Genomic DNA, 22,330 nt, shown 5'->3' with positions numbered 1-22,330 from the left:
GGGAGGTCATAGTCTCCCTTTACTCATCACTCATCAGACCAATGATTGAGTACAATGCCCCATTCGAATGTATCTGACCCGACACTTGCAGCAGCTGGAGAGGCCACAAAGTTCCTCACCAAAAGGATAAAGGGTCTCAAAATCTGTCCTATGCTGCCCGACTGAAAGAACTCCAGCTCTATTCAGTTGCTCAGAGGTGACCTTTGCCTAACATACAAGGCCATGTCAAACCCAGATTTGATGAATATGCTTCACCTCAAAAATCTAGATCCATCAGAGCCAAAAGGAGACTTAAACCTTGACACGGCTATTAATAGGACGTGCTGGAGGGATAGATTCATCACCCAAAGACTCCCTATGCTGTGGAACAAAATCCCGGTACACGTGAGGCAGAGCACCTCGCTGGCCTTGTTCAAGAGAAATCTTGACCAATGGATGGGAGATCGCAGATATACCCCAGGGATTACCTCAGTGTCACTGCTCGACAGAGGCACAGCAAAATAATGGGTATAGTTCCCCATACTAAAGGGGTGGCGTAAGCCACAAAACGATGGGCTAGGCTTGTAAATGCCCTCGGGCAGATAGCCTAGTATGAACCTATGAACCTATGAACCTAAGAAGGTTTTCTCTGCATGCACTACCTTCTAATTTTACCATTTTTTGAAACAGTTTTTCTCGAAACTCCTCATGCTCTGACAGTTTTCTTCATTTCAGCATTTGATTTATGCAGTTTTTTCCATTTATCTGAATAACCAGTTAATGCTTCTATTTTTATAACTTTTTATTTGAATGGTTATATTCCTTCAGTGTTGTATTTTTTAAACAACTCCAAGTGAATTTGATTTATTTTTCCCTTTAAATTACTGGAAGCCATACCCTGTACCAAAGCTGAAACATGAACTGTTTTTGCTGAACATTTGTGGGCTTCTTCACAGCCAAAGTTTTCTGTTTGAGCTTCTCTCACGTTCTCCAAATTTTTCTTTGCTGGTATTCAGTGTAATTACTAGACAGTGACTTTTTTTTTTTTTTTTTTTTTTTTTTTAAGCTGACAGTTTTACTGGTTCTTTTCACATGCTGGGGGAGCTCAAATCAGCATTATTGTTCAGTGTTCAGCCATTTGGAAGTCTACTCATATTTCACATTTTTTTTCCAAAAAAGATTTAACAATTTCTTTTTCCCCCTTTAAGAAAATATACATTTAAAAATTGCTTTTTTATTTTTTTCTCTGTTGTTCGTACATTTATTTCCTTCAAAGAAATTTCATTTTCATTTCTTCATAACCCATATTCCTTTTAGTTTTTATTTTCCATGTTTTATCCCTCTTTTAATCACATTATTTTTTATATTTTTCTTTATACCTTGTTTACTACTATGACCATATGTTTTGGAAAGGCCTTATGGTATTATGCACATACCACACCACCTCCATTTGGTATCTTGGTGTGTTTTCACCTGTTAATCTCTTCATCTCCCAATACTTTCTTTAATAATTTCATCATTCTCACCTATTGTTGCCATATAATCCTTAAAGTATGCTGTTTTCCTGCCCGTGTACTTCAGGTAATCCCTCTGAAAATAATAAGTATTCAGTTTTAATTCTAGCAAGTCTCCCATCCTTCCCTTCCTGCATAATGCTTACGGTTTTCCATACTCCATTACTTCTCTACATAGCTCAATATCATGTGCTGTTCTTCCGGTTCTTTTCCTAAGGTTAACGTTATATAACTACAATGACCATGTTCACCTTCACAAACTTCTGATGATCAAGCATTTTAACCTCGTCTCACACTACCTTATAAGCATAAATCACAATTATTCTCAGTGTCTTATTATTTAGTCATGTCATAAACAACCATTCTTCCCAGAATTCCCACCATAATAACAAACCCTTTCATATTGTTATTTTTTATATCATAATTGCTATACCTAAAAATATATTTTTTCCCAAAATCCATACTGTTTACTTCTCCTGTAGTCTTTTCAAGTATTTCTTTTTTCATTGTCTTCCATACATGCTACATCACTATTTCCTGAAACTGCTGGCACACTCTTAATATCCAGACTTCATTTTTTAATGCCATTAGCATTCGCAGGTAGTATGTGTGTATTATCTCTTTCCCTTTTAACAGATGTCTTCACACCACTTTGTCTTTTCATCCTGTCCGTGTGGAGATTCATTTTCCTCCAGCTGTACCTCATTTTCCCATATATTAATTCCCACACTTTAGATTTCTTCTTAATTTTGACACTGACTATATTATCTACTTAGGAACAATACAGAGCAAGTGATTGTGGAGACCATAAAGTACCTAGCTGTGTATGCACCTTTTGGTAGACACATTTAAATGTTATTGCCACCTTTTCAAGCATATAACACTGTTCACCTCAGAAATTGTCCAGGACTGTACATGATAACCCTAGTGTCTCTCCTTCTGTTCCACTGCCCCCATATTTTTCTTACTGTCTTGCACTGATTCATTTTTGTATAGCAACACATTTTTGTAGTTTTCATTTCCTTCAACATTGTCTGTAATAACACCTAAATTCTCTCCCTCTGCTTTACTTATTTCATCCATTCCATTTTCTGTAATGTTGGATTGTTAGGCCATAAAAGACATTCCATATTGCACTTTCCGGAAAAAAAAAATCTTACATTTCTTAAAAGAATGTCCATACTTCCTCACATTGGGAGCAGCACCTACTTTTTGTTCAACCCTGAATTAAATGAGTCCCTACTTCCAAGAACACTATTTTAGTTGTCCCCAGTACACTTCCGTGTTCCTTTTTATATTTTATTTTTTCAGATTTTAATATAACACTTAATAGATGCATCACTTTCTTTTAGATTGTAATGAAACATGCACAGCCCCAGCTCCAGTCCTTGCTTTTTATGTTCATGTTTTGCATTTTCTTGTCTCATAAACAGTTTGACAATGATCAAAGAAACAAAGAAAAGAAAATGTAATTTGATTTCCAGAATGTCCATTGCTTTGAAATTCTGCTTTCCATTTTTTTCAGGTTATGTATTTATATTTTAAACACACAGTCCTTCCACTGTGAACATCATTTTTTATTTTCATTCATTTCTAAATTTCTGTGCTGTTGAAAAAGTCTCAGAAGTTGCTTCATAGTATGACTTTGTGTCCAAATGCGTTCACAGGATAACTAAATGGCATTACATTTGTGTCTCAAATCATGCACCCATTTAGATGATGCTGCCCATTCACGTGTGGGCAAGAGGTTGTCTCCTTTTCCTGAAATTGAGCATGTCTTTCAACCAACTCCTTCTGTCCATCTTACAGCTGCATATGACCTGTGTGCATTCTCCGCTCTCAGTGCCTCACATTCATCACTTCATTTCTGTTGTGCTGGTTGTTCTGTTCCCTCATCCTCCTTTCTGCGCCACTACATTCCTTTTCCATTTTCTCATTTGGCAAAACATTCTTTACAACATCTGTGGAAAAGTTTAAAGCCACAGTATGAACATCTCCCTAGGAAACCTCTGCACAGAGTTCCACCACTTCTCCACAGGAAATTGTGGAAGTATTATATGGCTCTGTTTCACCTGTCAGCTGCACTATCGTGATTATCCAAGCTGCCTTCTGTTACTTCCTGTATTCTTCAATGTTCTTCATCTCACATTGCTGCAGTCATAACCTGTGGGTAGTCCGCTGTCCTCGGTCGGCCCGAATACCAAAGAGCTAGTCTGGCGTCGGTCATAGTCGCTCAGAGCTGACGTCAGTACATAGTAGTACTTAAGCGCATGACCGACGCCATATCCTCAGTCTTTCTTGCCGCGTGGTCCAAAGCAGAAGCAGCGTTTGCAAGTGCCGTTCGGCGTTCTGAAATTTTCATTTATCGAGTTTCAGACCGAAGACCAAGTTGGGCTAAGTACCCCGTTGGGGAAATTTTTGTCTTTTCTTGCCTCAGTTATCCGGATGTCAGAAAAAGTTAATAATTGCATTTCTTGTGGGAAACAGATACCTCATAGGGATTATCATTCTTTCTGTATTCCTTGCTTAGGGCCTGAGCACGACGTGGTTGGGTGTCGCTTTTGTGCTAGATTTAATAAGCGCACCATTAAACGGAGATTAGATTGTGCCAGGCTTGTTTTCGGTAAGCGGTGTAACTATAACATGCCGTCTAATCCTCCGACGCCCGCTACCGCTAAAAAGCGTAAAGACAAATCTTTGAGGTCTAAACCGGATGAGTTGTCCGTTGCGGACGCCGGTTCTACAGAGCCTCCGGTTGAATCTGTGGATCCTGCAGAGGGTTCGGCTGAATCCCAGGGGGAACCTTTACTTTTGCAGGAGTTGGCTTCTCAGGAGGTAGGCCAGGCTGAGGGTGCTTCTCAGGTGTCTGTGGTTCCATCCTTACAAAAGGTTATTAGGCCTTCTACTTCAGTGGCTAAAGGCCATGCTAAGGCCAAACCTGGTCTTGTTGGCCCTGGTCATAGTTCTAGCTCTCCAGCCCCTGTTCCTAAAAAGCATATGTTGAAAATGGCAGAGGACTTAATTACTTTGATCAGGGGTTCTATGCCCCCCCAGAGAAGAGGCCTAGGGTGGAGGCAGATTTAGAGGGAATGGATCATTCTTCAGACTACTCTGATTCCTCAGCTGAAGAAATTCAGGATTTCCCTTCCTATTCAGATTCGGATGCAGAGGACTCCTGTCCTTCTGCTTCCCCTCCAGAGGATTTTTCTTTTTCTGAGATCTTACATTCTATGAGGGAACATTTCAAGTGGGAAGGTCAGGATTTTCAGATTCTCGGAAAAGGCTTAGGGAATTTTTGTTTTTGCCTCAGCATAGGCCCTTGGCTATTCCTCCTGTCTTAGATGTTGTTCAGGATGTTTTCTCTGAATCTTCCCTTAATCCTGATTCTTTGCCTCCTGCCCCTGTTAAGCCAGACAGGTATTACAGAGTTCCAGAAGCTCATAAGTATTTGTACAGGAGTCCTAGAGCTGATCCGGAAACTATTATTCAAGGTCCAAAGGGTGTTAGGGCTTCTGTGGCTAAGAATCCAGTTCCTTTGGATAAAGATTCCAGAGCGTTAGATAGGTGGGGGGAAAAGTGTACACCTCCTCTACGTTAGCTATGAGGGCTTTGAATTGCCAATTTCATATGCTGAAGTATCAGAACTTTTTGTTAGGCCAATTGAAATCTAAGGTGGATGCTTTATCTGAGGGTATAGAGTGCAAGGAGCTCCAGGAGTTGGTTCATGCATCAGATCAAGTTGGCAAACATTCTTTGCAGTGTGGTTTCGATGCTCTTCAGGATTCTTCCAGGGTGGCGGCTACAGGTTCAGTTATTCGTAGACACGCCTGGCTTAAAGATCAAAATTTGTCAGAACATGTTAAAGCTCGGATTTTGGATGCTCCTCTTCAATCTGAAGTGCTTTTTGGTCCTCCTGTGGAATCAGTTTTGAAAAAGATGGAAGATAAGGCTAAGTCTATGCAGACGGTCAAGGATTTTCTGCAGGTGCAGCCCCCTAAGTTTAGTAGGAATTGGCCTGCTAGGGGATGGTCTTATCCTTCTTCGGACTATCAGTCTAAGGGCAGGTCTAGACATGGTAGAGGCAGGGCTCACGCTCAGGGTTCTTTCAGACCTTGGACGAGTTCTCCTGCACAGTCTTCTGGTGAGGGTAGGGGTCAGCCCTTTCGTAAACAGACCCAATGACCTGTATCTTCAGCTGCCAGACCCTTCTTTACTGGCAGCTCCTCTAGGAGGAAAGTTGGGACTTTTCAAACAAAACTGGCATTTGGTCATCCATGACAAATGGGTGTTGGATATAATAAATCGAGGTTACAAGTTTTATTTTCACACTTTTCCTCCTTTCCAAGGCATGCCGGATGTGCCTCCCCAGCAAAGGCTGGAGGCTCAGGAACAAATTTCTTTACTTTTGCAGATGGGGGCAGTTCAGGTGGTCCCTCCGTCAGAAGTAGGCCTAGGATTTTATTCCCGTCTATTCCTAGTGCCAAAGAAAGGAAGCACTTGGAGGCCGATTCTGGATTTGTCCATTCTCAATACCTACCTAGACATTCCAAAGTTCAAGATGTTAACATTGCAACAACTTCTGCCTATGCTAGGCAAAGATCACTGGATGGTAATCCTGGATCTCAAAGAGGCCTATCTTCACATCCCTATCAGGCCCAGCTGCAGGAGATTCCTGAGATTTCGGGCTGGTACTTCTCATTATCAGTTCTCTGCATTGCCCTTTGATTTATCTACTGCGCTCAGGGTATTCACAAAAGTCCTGGCTCCAGTAATTGCTTTCTTCAGACAGAGAGGAATACAAATGTATCCTTATCTGGACGATTGCCTGATTCTTGCTCAAGACAAAGACAAGTTACTTCAACATCTACAGTATGTAATGACAGTTTTAAGGTGCCTAGGGTATTCTGTGAACGAAATAAAGTCCAGTCTAGTGCCCTCTCAGGACATGTGCTTTCTGGGTGTGAGACTGAATACAGTTTCTCAGATGGCATTTCTGACCTCGGACAAACAAAGATCTCTTCATCTATACTTCCAGCAGTTATCAGTAATGTCCAGGCTGACTGCAAGGGCAGTCCTTCAAGCCTTGGGGTTCATGGCATCTTGCATTCTAGTACTTCCCAATGCCAAACTGCATATGAGGAAGCTACAATGGTATCTCAAAAGTGTGTGGACTCAACACTGCCACGATTTGGACACTGTCATTCGGATTATACCGTGCATCCAGAAGGAATTCTTGTGGTGGGCTCAGGAATGTCACCTAAACAAGGGACTCTCTGTGGCCCGACCAGAGGCGAGTCAGATCCTAACGACGGATGCCTCGGACTTGGCTTGGTGAGCACACTTCAATGGGAAATGGATACAAGACATGTGGCCTCCCAAACTACTACATTTGCATATCAACATGAAGGAAATGTTAGCAGTCCAATTTGCTTTGATAGCCTTCAAGGACCTACTTCAGCCGGGACAGGTGTTGATTCAGACAGACAACACAACAGTCATGTGGTACATCAACAAGCAGGGGGAACCCATTCCTACCCTCTGTGCAGGCAAGCAATGATTTTGTGGGAGACTGCTCTGAGTTTGCAAATCAGTCTTCAAGCACGGTTTCTGCCAGGAGCACAGAACTCCCTAGCAGATGTATTGAGCAGGCAAATTGTAGATCCCCACGAGTGGAAACTAGATCCTCAGGTATTCAAACAATTGACCGTGGCTTGGGGAACTCCAGACATAGATCTGTTCGCTTCTCCACTGAATTTTCAACTGCCAAAATTTTGCACAAAGATGTTCCACCCAAATGCTTGGAAAGTGGATGCTCTCTCTTTCAGTTGGAACAACCTTCATGTCTATGCTTACCCCCCTCTGCCTCTTCTTCCCAAGGTACTCTTGAAAGTCAGGCGGGACAGGCCTTGCATGATTCTAATAGCACCAGATTGGCCACGTCAGCATTGGTATCCTCTGCTGAGGAGTTTAATTCAGGAGCCTCCTTGGCCTTTGCCACAGATTCCTCATTTGTTATCCCAGTCAAACAATCATTTTCTCAATGTCAGGGTGCAGTCCCTGCATCTAACAGCCTGGCGTATTCTGTATTAGAGCCAGTGGGGTCTCAGCTTCCTCAACAGGTTTTAAATGTCATTTTGGAAGCCAGGTGGCCTAGTACTCGAAAAGTTTATGCTGATAAATGGAAGAGATTTTTTCTTTGGAGCACAGCAAAGGGCTTTGATGTTTCAGTACCTAATTTGAGTTTTGCACTGCAGTATCTTACTGAATTACTGGACAAGGGTTTGTCATTTTCTTCTGTGAAGGTTCATGCTGCAGCCATTTCTGCTCACTATGATTGTGACCCTCCTTTATTTTCTCACCCTTTGTTCAAACAATTTCTTAGAGGGGCAAAAAATATAAGTCCCCCATGTAGAGCTCCTACTCCTTCCTGGGATCTCAATTTTGTGTTGGAGAAGCTTACTTTACCTCCTTTTGAACCTGCAGCTACGTCCGAGTTGAAGTTTTTGTCTTGGAAGACTGCTTTTTTGTTGGCCATTACTTCTGCTAGGAGGGTATCTGAATTGCAGGCACTCATGGCAGTTGAACCCTTTCTGATATTCCATAAGGATAGAGTTTCTTTGCGTACTAACCCTACTTTTATGCCTAAAGTGATTTCTAATGTGGCCTTGAACCAGTCTATTCATTTGCCTACTTTTTATGCTGATCCCCAAAATAAGGGGGAAAAAGTCTTGCATTCTTTGGATATCCACAGCCAGTTACGTTACTATTTGAGCAGAACTAAGGAGTTCAGACAGACTCAACAGTTATTTGTTTCTTTTGCTTTGGGTTCACAAGGGAAAGCTGTTTCAAAGCAGACTATTTCAAAGTGGATTGGTCAATGTATTGCTTTTTGTTATTCTCATCATGGGAAGAATGTTCCTGCTGGGATCAGACCTCATTCTACTAGGGCTACTGCCACATCTACTGCTTTTTTGAGGGGTGTAGCTACTAAGGATATTTTGGAGGCAGCTACTTGGAGTTCAGTACACACTTTTACTAAGCATTACCATCTCCCTCTTTATTCCAAGTCCAGGGCTGGGTTTGCCACTGCAGTTTTACAGGGCATGTTAGCAGCTCTTAATACCATTTAGTTTGCCAGCCTCCCTTTTCCTTTGCTTTGGGATTCTACCCACAGGTTATGACTGCAGCAATGTGAGATGAAGAACATAGTACAGTTTTGTACCTACCATAAATGTAGATGTTCGAGGATCTACATTGCTGCAGTCCTATTATCCCTCCCTCCTTCCCCTCTATAGTTTGGGGTTGCTGTGTTTCTTTTTGGGGATATTCTTTATTTCCACACTGGTGGTGGTTGAGTGTTTACTATTTTGGCTCTGGCCTTTCATCTTCTAGGCCTTCTGACATCTGGGACAAGAAAGACTGAGGATATGGCGTCGGTCATGCGCTTAAGTACTACTACATACTGACGTCAGCTCTGAGCGACTATGACCGACGCCAGACTAGCTCTTTGGTATTCGGGCCGACCGAGGACAGCGGACTACCCACAGGTTATGACTGCAGCAATGTAGATCCTTGAACATCTACATTTATGGTAGGTACAAAACTGTACTTTTCTGAGGTATCTGCAGATACTAAGGCCTGCTCTTGCTCCATGTTTGCTGTTCTCACTCTAGCACTAACCCACTGGTGTCATCTAGACAAAAGTAGGTGAATTTCCCCAGTTCTTTGGCCAAACTTTCCCCAGTAACTATAAGTGCTCCCTTGGTCTCCCCTGAAAAGGGGTTGCTGGTCTGGTGGTACCAACCTGATCAATGAAGTGTAATGAAAAAGTAAACACATTAAGTAAACCTACTGTGTCCTTCCCAAAAAGAAGGTGCAGTTCATGAAGGATCTCTTTCATGACAGCATCACCTCGAGGCAGGACCCTTTCTCGTGCCCATAGGCTTTATATCATCCTTAAACCTGATGGTTTCAAATACCCTGCTGAACACATAGAAGATGTGGTGGTACATGAAGGATGGAACCAGAGTGTCCAGTCCTGGGAGCATATCCTTCCCATGATCTTTGAATTCATTAAGATGTTCTAGTGAATACACAGCCAGATCTTGTTAAACCCAGGACTCCTCTTTCTTTCCCCCCAAAAAACAGACCAGATTCTAATAACCAATACATCAGCTTCTGCTTATGAATCCTGCTAGTGACACATCTGAATTCAGTACTACTGGTCCAGGGAACAGAAGCACACGGTCAGTCAGGAAGATGCGGTGGATCTTTGCTGTATTTGTTAGAATTCCATTCTACACTGAAGCCAAGAGCTGTGCTGATAGCGAAGTACTACACTACAATAAAACATCACCTAAAGAAGGGGCGCTTACTCCTACCACCTACACTGGCTGATTGTGATGATTTAGGAACTTGACAGTATGACTGAGTCTTAACCTTTAGAAAGTTTACATTCCTAGACACCAGGACACACTCATAGACTCCCTTAACAGGGAGAGCTCAACTTTCCACTTGTGTACCAGAATGATAGTCATTCTTGGGTATTGTAAAGCTTTGGGACTTTGCTAACATACATCTCTTTTCATCCACGTTGAATCACTTGCTTCTCATTTTCAGTGCCAGAGTACCTTAAAGAAAGGTGTTTTCAGTGAACACCTTCTCATCTGTTTAGAACCAAGGCTTTTTTTATGTCTTTCCACTGATGGTACTCATAAAAACAAAACATGAAATCCAAACTCATTTACTTATCTTCCAGCTGAACAACATGGGTCTAGTTCATCAAGCCAGTGCATATGGCAACAGAAGAACCACTGACACTTTCACACCAAGGTCCGTGGGTTAAGTGTACCCTAATCTGAAGTGTGCTTGAATCTCAATCTCAATCTCAAGTGGCTGTCTGCCTTATAAGCTAGATTTCAAGCTGGTTCCACACAGCCTTTTATGTTTAGAGGACATGATACCTGTACTTACTGAGACAGAGACCCACTATGAAAAATACTTGTACTAGGTTTTTATATTTATGTGAGGAAAAAGGTGTGACCAAAGTATCTTTCCTTCCTCTGATCATGCATTTTTTTTGTTTGTTTTTAAACACCTTTATTGAATTATCACTTTTGACATGCAAATTTATATTTATACAAAAGTAATCAAATTGTATTAAATTAACATTAACTAACATTATACTTTACATATATTGCTATATATCATATAACCTAAGCAACATTACATAAATTATTCAATTCCTGGGCCTTTTTTTAAACAAGAAACATCTCTATTAAACCATCACTTATGACATAAGCAATTATACATTTATATAAATGAAAATGAACCACACTGACACCATCCTAATTGCAAGCATTTTACATCAGAAACCATATTGATACACTCCTAGTTACAGTGTACATCACTTATAATCTCCCCAATCATTTTCAGTCAAACATTACATAGCTCATTTAAGTCTTGCCTTCTTTTACACCTTATTCCTCCCATGTATGAGTTGCTCCCACATTTCCCATTTTTTCCTGTGTAGTTTGCTCCTACCGTTTTCTAAAGATCTCATTTCCAGTTGTTTTATCTCTGTTACTGTATTTACTGCTACTATTCTTGGTTTAAATTTTGATTTCCATTTTCTAGTAAGTGCTTTTTTGGTAGCCACCATAGACACAGCAAGGCGTTAACATGTCTAAGTAATTCCAATTCTGTGTCATAGCTCAGAAAAGTCATCTCCCTCGTCAGACCAATCTGCCCACCCAGCATCTCTGACAGTCCATCCTGCAGGGAATCCTTAAATTCCGCCAACCCACCGCACTCCAGAAAATATGTTCCCAAGTACCTCTTTGTTCCCCATCAAACCTCCAACATTTGCTGTCTACTTGAGGAAAAATTCTCTGGAGACTATTTGGGATAAAAATACTTTGTAAACATTTCCAAGTAAAAATCCTAAATCTTCTAGATTTTGTTGCATATTTGGGAGACATGCGTATATCCTTCCATTGTTTTTTTTTTTTTTTTTTTTTTTTTGTGAATTGCTTATCCAGTCTCTCTTCCCAATCCTTTCTAACCTCCTCTGATTGATTCTTATAGTTATCATGCAATATTTTATTTGCTCTACTAATTATTTCTTTTTAATAGCAGCTTCTGTTCTAGATTCTAGTAAAAACTCTACCAGTGCTGGCCTTTCATTCAGGACCCCACTATTTCTTTCTCTTTGCCTATACTCTGATATCGGTCCTTGATAAGGAAGAGGGAAGGGAATCTCTAACCTGTCTGGGGACAGTTATCTCGTCAAATAAATACTTGGCTTGTTCCCATTCTATTACCTTTCTCTCTCTAGTTATTTGCTGCAATAAATTCCAGACCCCTCTTGCCTATTGTGTATATCACTAATTGCATAAATCCTGCAGTTCTTGTCTGAATTATTTAAGTAGGGATTGCTTAATGCAGCAGTTGTCTTCTTCCTACCAATGATTAATTCAATCAGATGCAGCCTCCTTATTTGAAAAGGAGGGCTTCTCTCTCTTCTTATTCCTTAAGCATGTATGCTAACTCCTGAACCTGTACTGTTGAATGTATTAAGCACCTTTGTGACATCCTGGCGTTTTGTTATAATGATATAAGACTAAGACAGCCATGATCATTTATGCAGCCAAATTTACCACATTTACAGTGTGGACTGTTCCCAAATGAGGTGCTCCCTTCTTTTTTGATTGTCACTTAATGTCTGGACTGCTTCTTGCTCTTTATTGTGTAGTGTAGTTTGAAATAATCTCTTGTCACATTTTATCTTTCAGTTTTTAATGAACATTTGAAACCTATTTTCTCAGTGTCATTTACCAAAAGCTTTTCTTAATAACATTCTGCATCTTAAGTTCATTATTCCAGATTCATTCATGATATGTGATATTTGTTTTGGAATGTTTTGTATTTCCAGCTTTTGAGCCCAGAACCCCAGCAGAGATGAATTTTTTTTTTTTTAGTGGCAGTCACTCCATTCAGAAGAATTTCTTAGCTGTAGGTGCTTTGGTGAGAGAAACTATTTTTCATTGTTTTTCATCAGAATAGAATCAGTTTCCACTAATCCTAGGCCCATTGTTCCTTTACCACTGGCTGCTCTTCACATCCTCTGCAGTGGATGTTATTCACGTCTTCCCACACCCACAATCTTCCGATGAGACACGAATCTTAGTCACACAGTGGTCGTCTGGGGGGCTGGTTCTCTGGGGTTCATCAATTGATCCTTTTACTGCTCCCATACATTCTGTTTTAGATTTCCTGGCGGTTTTTCATTTCAGATCCTCTCGCCATCTACAGTCAAGTACAAACTGCTGCTATTTTCCAAGTATCATGTTGGCTGCATGATGTATACATATCTCATGAAAACTATATTTTACTGGGCTGTCACTTCTGCAAGAAGGGTTTCCAGATATCTCAAACCAATATTAACCAATCTATAGATCTACCAGTCTTTTTCCCTAACTATTCCTAGACTGAACAGAAAAACTGCTTTTTTTGATGTATCCAGGAAGAATGAAGGCGTAGATTGACAAACTAACATTTTGTGTTATATGTACCTACCATAACGCTAGTTGTCTTCTGTCTCTCTCTCCTCTTCCCTCCCCCCTCCCCCCTTCCCCTGGCCTGACAGGAGGAGGAGTCCTCCGAGTTCCTCTCCACGTTGTTATGAGGATTTTTAATTTTAGTAATTTTAGTACCCAAGATTTGGATCTAGTGTAGGATAGTCTTTAGCAGGGCTGCCAAGCTGCCAAACAGGTGTCTGTATAGGCATCATGGCCTTGAGCTGGTAAAAGGAGTTCTCTGGTAAAAGGAGTTCTAAGTTCACCGCAAGTGATCGTCCCAACCTATCCAGCAAGAAAGAAGAAGAAGAAGAAAAGAAAGAAGACATGAAAGGTACATAACTTCTAATTTCTGCTCATTGTGGTTCTCCCATAATTTTCTGTCCAGCTAATGGTTTATTTCCCATTAGGTCAGTTATTGTAGGAGCTTCCTTAAGCATTTTAGATGACAGTATTAGTGGGTGGCTTTACCAGATAGTAAGACTGCTTTTTCAGCTTAGTGTACTCAGCTTCTGTGTGATAGGCAAATAAACTGTTGATGTCCTTCTTTAGATAACTGTTGCAGTATTCCAAACTGTTGAGGTTATCTCACTGGATAACCTGGGAGTCCTGCTGCTTTACCAAGGCCAAAACCTTCCACAGAGCCATATGTCCAACGTATGACCTAAGCCCATGGTGTAAGGGTACATATAACTGGACTTCTGAGTGTGAAACCTCAGACTTCCTCTCTGCCAGTCCAATTGCAGGTCTCACACCCTTCAATCTATTTTACACATGATTGTTGCTACAGGTTGCTTACCCTTTGGGAAGTCATCCATCCCTGGTAACTATTACCATGACAACACACCCCTTAGAGTTGACCCAGTAGTCAGGGACTAAGGGACACACACAGATAGTAATCTAGACTTGGATCATCATGTGTCTACAGTGGTGAGGAAATCATTCTATGTTGCCCAACTTGTAAACAAGGGTATGGCATGAAAGTCCAAGGAAGTCATTGTTCCACTGTACTCGGCATTCATCAGACCTATCATTGAGTACAATGCCCCCTTTGGTATGTACCTAACCAGGCTTATCCAACAACTGGAATGTCCACAGAGGTTCCTCACTAAAAGAATACAGGGCGTAAGTAATATGTCCTATTCAGACCCACTCAAGGCCCTATCCTTTATTCTGTCTCCTACAGGCTTTTTTAGGGGAGATCTATGCCTGGCATACAGGGCATTGTCAGACCCCACTCAGATGGACCTCCTGCATATCCACAAAACAAACAGTACCAGAATTGCCCATTTTAGACTTAAACCTTGCCTGTGTTCAAGGACATTGGTTACTTTCTCAAAGGAGAGAACATATCAATATCAAGGAAATGAGGGCTCTGATTCTGGCTTTACAGACCTTCCATCCTCTCTTTCAACCTGATCCTTTGAAAATATTTACTGACAAACACCACTGTTTTCTGGTATATCAACAAGTGTGTGTGTGTGGGGGGGAGGGGGGTGCGAAGTCTTAACTTCTTTGCAGGTTAGCTCTCAGGGCATGGGAATTGGTAATTCAGTACAAAGCGACTCTTCTTGCGATTTACATCCCATCAGCCCAAAACACTTTTGCAGACACACTAAGCAGGTCCATGACTTAATCCCATGAATAGATGCTTCACAGGGATGTGTTTCTGGACTTGGTCCTCCGGTGGAGTTCTCCTCTTTTGGATTTATTTGCCTCTCCTCTGAACAGACAACTTCTATTCTGTGCCAGACTCCCACATCCTCTGGCTTGGAGGGTGGACACTCTATCTTTCTCATGGAAGGGGATGTGTCTCTATGCATTCCCACCTTTCCCTCTAATTCATAAAGTACTGCTAAAGATTGAGCAGGACCAACCAAAAATCTTGCTGGTGACTCCCTTTTGGCCAAGAAAGCATTGGTTCTCTCTTCTTCTGCATTTAGCCAAAGGCAGTCATCACAAGTTTCCTTACAAAGTGAACCTGCTCACACAAGACAATGGATCTCTTTCATCCAGATCTGTCAACCCTACAGATGATCAAATGGGTGATCAACTTTTGATTCCTTTCAGGCAACTTTTTTCACAGGACGTGCTTAGGGTTATGCAGGAGGCCAGACAACCCAATACTAGAAAATCGTACTTACCCAAATGGAAGAGATTTTCCATCTGGTGCCTTTCCAGAAGTCAGGATCCATTTACAGTGGATATTCCTATAGTTCTTTCTTACTTGTGTGAGCCACTTGACAGTGGCTTGTCATACTCTTCAATGAAAGTACACGTGTCTGCTTTTTCTGCATGTCTGCCATTATCTCCACTTTTAGCATCCAGGTTGGAGGTGAAACTTAAAACCTTCCAAGAAAACAGTTCCTCCTCCTTGGAATTTGAATTATGTCTCAGAGAAGCTTACTGTGGCACCTTTTGAGCCTGCAACATCTGCTTCATTGAAGTTCTGTACTTGGAAAACTGTGCTTCTGTTAGTCTTGACATCTGCTAGGAGGGTTTCTGAGATTCAGGCTTTGATGGCGTCCCCATCTTTCCTGGTGTTCCACAAGGCCAGGGTTTCATTACGTACTAGTCCTTCTTTTATGCCTAAGGTGGTAAATGAGATGTCTCTTAATCAAATTGTTCAGTTGCCCACCTTCTATCATTCTCCTCAGTCATCTAGTGAAAGGATCTTGTATACTTTGGATGTACATAGACAACTTAGCCTTAGTCTTATCTAAATATAATTTATCAGAAAATCTGATCAATGTTTTGTTTTTTTCCATCCCAGGGCTCTGGGTTGGCCTGTCTCTAAACAGACAGTTTCTTCTTGGATTTCCAAGGCTATTGTTTTTTTTGCTATGATTACCATAGAAAATCTGTTGCTGCATCTGTTAGGGCTCATTTCACTAGATCTGTTGCTGCCTCAGGAGCATTCTTTAAAGGCCTGGATACTAATTCTATTTTGAAAGCTGCTACATGGTCTTCTGTGAACCCTTTTACCAAACATTACAAGTTGGACACCATTTCCAGATCTAGAGCAGGGTTTGCTAGACCCATTCTCCATGGCTTTATTGAAAATACCTCTGGACAAAGTTCCACTGCTCTTACGTCCTCCCAGGGTTCCTACTAAGCTTTAGTATTCTCCCACATGTTAAGAATACTGCAAAATTGAATAGAAAGACATAGAATAGTTGTGTAAAATCTTACCATAACCATAGATGTCCTTCTCATCTATGTTGCAGTATTCTATCCCTCCCGCCTTCCCCCATCCTTCTTGTTTCTTCCTTAGATTACTTATTTTAGTTCCTTACCTCTGGTATTCCTTATGGGGCGTTTCAGTTCTGAGGTTTGTACATGTGGACATCCTTTTATGGCTGACATTATCAGAGCATACGTGTGATGTCCCACGTGCCTGCAGTAGCTAAAAAGCTGTTGTATAATGGCTGGATGTTGGGTCATTGGATGGAGGACTTCCCCACATGTTAAGAATAATGCAACATAGTAAAAAAATTCCACCAGGTAGCTCAGAAAGAGTCCACCAACAATTAGTGTAAAAACTTTAATTCGCTTTCGTCACACCAGACTTCATTGGAACCTGCAACATAGAAGAGGACATCTATGGTTATGGTAAGATTTTACACAACTATTCTTTCTGGTACCCTTGATAAGTGTAAGCAGGGCTTGCGAGATGAAACGTTTACAAGCAGGGGCCTGGGAGATGAACAATTTACAGGTTGACTCTGTCCATTAGAGAGACAGGTGCCAAACCAGGGATGAATTTCCTGTTGCCCATCCAGTTGTCCAAGTTGCACTTTAATTAGGTTAGGGAGGAACTGTGCTTATCATGGATGGGGAGCTTGTTCCAGAGATGGGGTAGTCTCTCTGGGATGCATACCTGTCTCAGTACTGTAATACTGCAACATTGATTAGTAGGACATCTACTGTTATAAGTTCTTACACATCTGTACTTTCTTTGCTGCATGTAGACAAGGAATAAATGTGTAAAGAGACTGTGCTTGGCTGTCCCGCCTTATTTCTTTTTGTTTTTAGAAAAAAGTTCAACATTTGTCAGGCTCTGTAGAGCCAAACTGCAGTTAAGGTATTATGATACCCGCCTTCTGTTTCAAGAGTATTTCAGTGAATGACACCTATGAGGTTCCCTCTTGCATTTATCTAGTATTACAGCTTAGCCAACTAGGCATCGGTAGGGTTGCCTTCCATGGTGGTTGAACTGAATGCCTCCTTTTCCTTTTTTGGTCCTGCTTATCAAGTCTTCTTCAGAGATGTTGTGAAATACTGGTCAGGCCTACTCTTGGCAGATAGGTTATTATAAAGATACCCATCCTAGCTCACATCTTCTAGGGTTTGATAATAGCTATATTTAGGCAAAGGATAATTGTGTTTCTTCTAGTTTTTACTGCTTCTTAGATTTCTTTTCTAATATCTGCAGGAAAACAGAGGTAAGAAATTGAGGATTATCTTTGTAGATCTGTTAGTGAGGAATTTCCTACAACTATTGAGTAGATTTGGTTAAAAGACTCCCTGTCTTGGATGATGTTAGATGTGATGAACTACTGATTGAGAGTCTCTAAAGCATTGTTATAATAAATGTACTTTGTTTAACCGCCTTTACTAACACTTCTGTCATTGTATACGAATAATGTTTTATATAATAATCTTGGAGACACTCCTTAAGAGAACTGTTAAACTTTGGTAGATGTTTTTCTTCGAGAACAATGCTGAAGTTGCATCTTATTTGTGTGACTGTATTCTGTGTATTTCAGCTGGAATGTGACATACTTGCTCTCTTTTAGACTCTGGAAGCCTTGAAGGCCACTTGCTCAATGCTGGAGGAGCAGGTGTTGGACCTTGAAAGTCTCAATGATGAGCTTTTGGAGAAGGAACGTCAGTGGGAGGCATGGCGAACGACTCTAGAAGATGAGAAGTCTCAGTCTGATAGGAGGGTTCGAGAATTACAGAGAATGCTAGACTTGGAAAAACAGAACAGGTAATGAATTACCTGAATTTTGACAGAAATTATTTCTTTAATTATGTATTGCAAAGTAACTTCACCAATTTTGATAAGTGATTACCCTCATCTCCTTTTCATAGACTTTATATTCAACAATTTCCATCAGCTCAGTTATGACAGAACATTAAGTTATCTGTTTTTTGCCACTGCAGGTCAGAATTTCTGAAGTACTGAAGATGTTTATCATTGGGTCTCTTTTACAGTAGCCTAAGCTATATGTGGTGTATCCTACCAAGACTCAGATGAGCTGACAGTATGTAAAGCTTTTGGGCCCCTTCCTTGTGCGCACCATACATTCAAGGGGGCTCAAGGTGATACCTGTATAAAAGCAGACATACAGGTGCCAAAATTCAGGACTTTCTTGCCATTGAAGAAGCCAGTCAGAGTTGATTTTCGCTGCATCTGTACGCCCCAATAACATCCTGGGATGCCTCCCAAATAGTCTAAAATATGAATTATCAGGACCCCTTGAGTCATTATTTAACTATAGTCTTAAAACAAGCTTTGTACCCCAAGAATGGAGGATGGCAACAATCATTTCCCTTCATAAAGGAGGAACTTCAACAGATCCTGGAAACTATAGACCCCTTACTCTGACTAGTCTTACTTGTAAAACGGAAAGAGTTATCTTGGAAATTATCAACAAGGACATAGGAGACCTCCAGACACTGGAACCACCTTAGCTTGGCTTTGTCAAAGGAAGTTCATGCTTACTGAATCAGGTGGACTTCTTTGACAAGGTCACTAAGGCAATGGATGAGGGGAAAATAGTGCATACTGCTTACCTTTATTTATTTTTATTTTTTTTTTTATTTATTTAACATTTGTTGATCGAAAAAAAAGTCGACTAGGGTCCCACAGAGCCTGTTTCAGCCGGGAGGCGGAGGAGAGCTCCAGATGCATGTCTTTACCTAGATCTGTCTAAAGCATTTGATACAGTACCCCACTCTGACATTGTCAACAGACGTATGGAAGTACGTATAAACCCTTTTATAACATGCTGGATAATTAGCTGGCTCAGTTATAGAACCCAGGAGGTTAGAATATGTGAGGCCACCTCCACAGAGGCCAGTCACCAGTGGATTTCCCCAGGGCTGTGTGCTGAGCCCACTCCTCTTTGGCATCTACTTCGGAGATGTCAAAGCCAATCTCAAAGGCCTTTGGCTGACTAGGTTTGCAGATGATTGCAAACTGGGAGTAGTTATTTAATCCTCCACCCCAGGATGAGAACACTGCTCAGAAAGGTCTGATACAGGCAAACACTTGGTGCCAAAGCCATGGCATAAAACTCAAAACCAAGAAATGCATTATAGTACCTTTTGGGAAGACTACTACCCTGGGTAACTACATCATCAGTAAAACACCCTTAAAAGTTAATTCACTAGTCAGGGATCTGGGAACTCGTATAGATAGTAACCTAGCCTTTGGCGAGCATGTGTCCAAGGTAGTAAGAAATTCCTCCCGTGTTGGTCAATTTATAAGCAAGGGCATGGCATCTAGGTTCAGAGAGGTCATCATACCACTGTACTCAACCCTCATCACATCCATCATAAAGTGTAATGCTCTATTCAGTATGTACATGACCATACACATGCAGCAAGTGAAACATCAACAAATATTCTTTACAAAAAGAAAACATGGAGTAAACACAATGTCCAACTCTGATTGCCTCAAAGCCCTGTCTCTACTCAGTATCATACAGATTTCTGAGAGGTGATCTTTACCTGGTATATGGGGCATTCTGCAACCGTTTGCACATCCACAAAATAAGCAGAATCAGAACTACTAGATTAAAAGACCACAATTTTGCTTGCGACATAAATAGGGCATGTTGGAGAGACAGATATGTTTCTGAGACTTTCATTCTGTAGAACAGGCTCCCCATCCATGTGAAGCAGAGTTCCTCCCTATCCCTTTCTAAGTGCAATTTGGACCAATGGATGGGTAATTGGAAATTCACCCCTGGTCTGGCTCCTATATCTCTGGTGGACAGAGGCAGTCAGTAAATCGCTGCCTATATAAATCAAATTTGTGGGTCACATTTGGGTTGCACAGCTAGGCTTCTAAAGGCCCTAGTAATAGTTAGCCTAGTATACTTAACCTATGAACTTATAACCTGAGATGATTTTTGCTTATGTTTAAGAAAAAAGGGAAATGTCTTTGTGGACAGCAGACTCCCACATAGCTTGTCTTTTCTACTTTGGGGAAGAATACATCATCTGGTCAGGTTCTGTATGCTTTTTTGTTTACCCTTAAAACAATAAGGGGCTGGCTTAGCTCCCTCAGCATCTTAAAGCCCTTACACAATTGACAGATTCTGGTGTTGGTACCATGGATGTCTCTCTTCTGGCTGTTAAGAAGAAAACCACGAGAGAGATTCCTGTGCTGCCTTCTGCTGTATCCTCTCTTCCTTGGCTCTTGATGGTCGACTCCACTGTGGCCATATCAGATCCCTCTGACCATTCATCTATTGCTTACAAGCCCTCTGGTACTACTCCTCAGGAAGCCACTAGGGTTGGGAGTCTGGCATGTCCTCCAGGTCCAGATGTATGTCTGCTTTGGAGAAATAAGAACGGGATTGGTCATATCAGAAGTATCTGATGGCATCCTGCAGATTTTAGTTAGAGAAGAGGTTCTTGGCACCCAGGTGGAAGTTCAGACACCAGGGTCTACGTTGTTTCTCTTCAGAATCTTTAAAGAAAAATACTCAGAAGGTTAAACACTTTTCTAGTCCCTCTAGCCATCCTCCTAACAAGTCCAGTAAGGAATGGTTTTCCTTTGATAATGGTCTGTTAAAGCCTTTTAGTCACTTCAAACTGCTTCTCCATCTTCACATTTAAAAAGGGAGAGATCTTCCTCTCATGATTCTTGATTCTGATTTTGATAATGAACAGGTTGGATTAGTTTATGCTTCCCAATTGACTTTACCCAAACATTTGAAATATAAATCTGAGGAAAACATTTCTTCTGATTCTCCTGTGGAAGAAAGATCTTTTTTTCAGACATTGGAAGAACGGAAGACATATCTGACCTACAAAGAAGGTATCACAACCTTTTATAAGTAGGAACCCTTAAACCACTGGCTGTTCCTCCTGTCATTGAGGCATTACAAGATGCCTTTTAATGCTGCCAGTGCTTCTGCTGATGATCAGTCTCCTCCTCCTCCTCCTAGGAAGGCTGATAAATGTTACATGGTGCCTCCATCACATCTGTTCCTTTTTCTGTAGTCCTGTAGCTGACCTTTCTGTTATTTCCTTGACAAAAAGCTCTGGGTCTAAGCATTTTAATGCATCTAATATTGTACCATCAGACAGGAATGGCAAAGCCTTAGGAAGATATGGAAAGAAAGCTGACTTATCTTCCACCTTAGATTTTAGAACTACTCTTAAGCACACATGCCCAAATACATTATGGCATTGTTTGGTTGACATGAATAAAGTTATTGCAGAGTTACCTGCTTCAGATGTTGTGTCCTCACTACTTTCTATACCTTCCTCAGTTAAACACATTACTAAACATTCTTTGATGTGCTCTTACAATACTGCAGTTCCAGATACTACATCAGTGATGCACACACATGCATGGCTGCGATCCCCAAATCTGCCAGAGGGTGTTAAACATGAAATTCTTACTACATCCCCTGATAAAGAGGTCTTATTTTGGTACTCCATCTGCTGAAGTTTTTAAGAGATTTGACGAAAGGGAGAACACAATTGTTTTAATGCTCTGCCTCTAAATACAGCAGAAATTACCCTTCCAGACCCAGACCATTTCACAGGAAATCATACAGAAGTTAGAAAAATAATTTAAAATGCAATGGCAGGACAGCTGTAAGCAAAACAAAGGGGCACCACAATCTCAGCTCCAGTCCAAGAAAAAAAAAAGTTACTATGCCCACTTCCTTCCCTCTCCCTTGTCCACCCAGGCAATTCTCTAACCTCCTTGGTACTAGGTTACAAAAGAATCTTTGGTATTAGAAAGAAGTCAAAATTAATACATGTTGCAAGGGGCTTCCTTCCCTCCAAATTCCGATTCAACATTGTCGGATCCAACAAGGTCTGATCTCTGCACTGATTTTGAAGCTTCCACGGTTGTAGGGCTCCGATTCCTCCCCTACCCATACTTCACAAAACTCCACCCTAGTACTTCAGATCTCATTGCCACCTGAAGACTTCAGATATGTTGCAAGGGCTCTCCTGGTCATTAAATCCTTTGCAAAAATTTCTCCTCCTCCCAAAAATTTC

At 41.1% G+C, this 22,330-nt stretch overlaps 1 protein-coding gene across 1 annotated transcript in view; it reads left to right on the top strand.

Annotated features, from left to right (window-relative positions):
- The window catches only part of CIT (citron rho-interacting serine/threonine kinase), a 3,433,971-nt gene that overhangs the window by 1,856,774 nt on the left and 1,554,867 nt on the right, over positions 1-22,330 (top strand). Inside the window, exon 25 of the mRNA XM_044069760.1 lies at positions 17,869-18,062. Coding sequence (XP_043925695.1) covers positions 17,869-18,062 — 194 coding nt within the window. The remainder of the gene's footprint in view (positions 1-17,868; positions 18,063-22,330) is intronic.

This window comes from Protopterus annectens, chromosome 4.part0, assembly GCF_019279795.1.
Source record: "Protopterus annectens isolate FY-2018-M chromosome 4.part0, PAN1.0, whole genome shotgun sequence".
Classification (NCBI taxonomy): domain Eukaryota; kingdom Metazoa; phylum Chordata; order Ceratodontiformes; family Protopteridae; genus Protopterus; species Protopterus annectens.
Note: the sequence above shows the minus strand (reverse complement) of the source record. Positions and strands in the feature narration are given on the sequence as shown.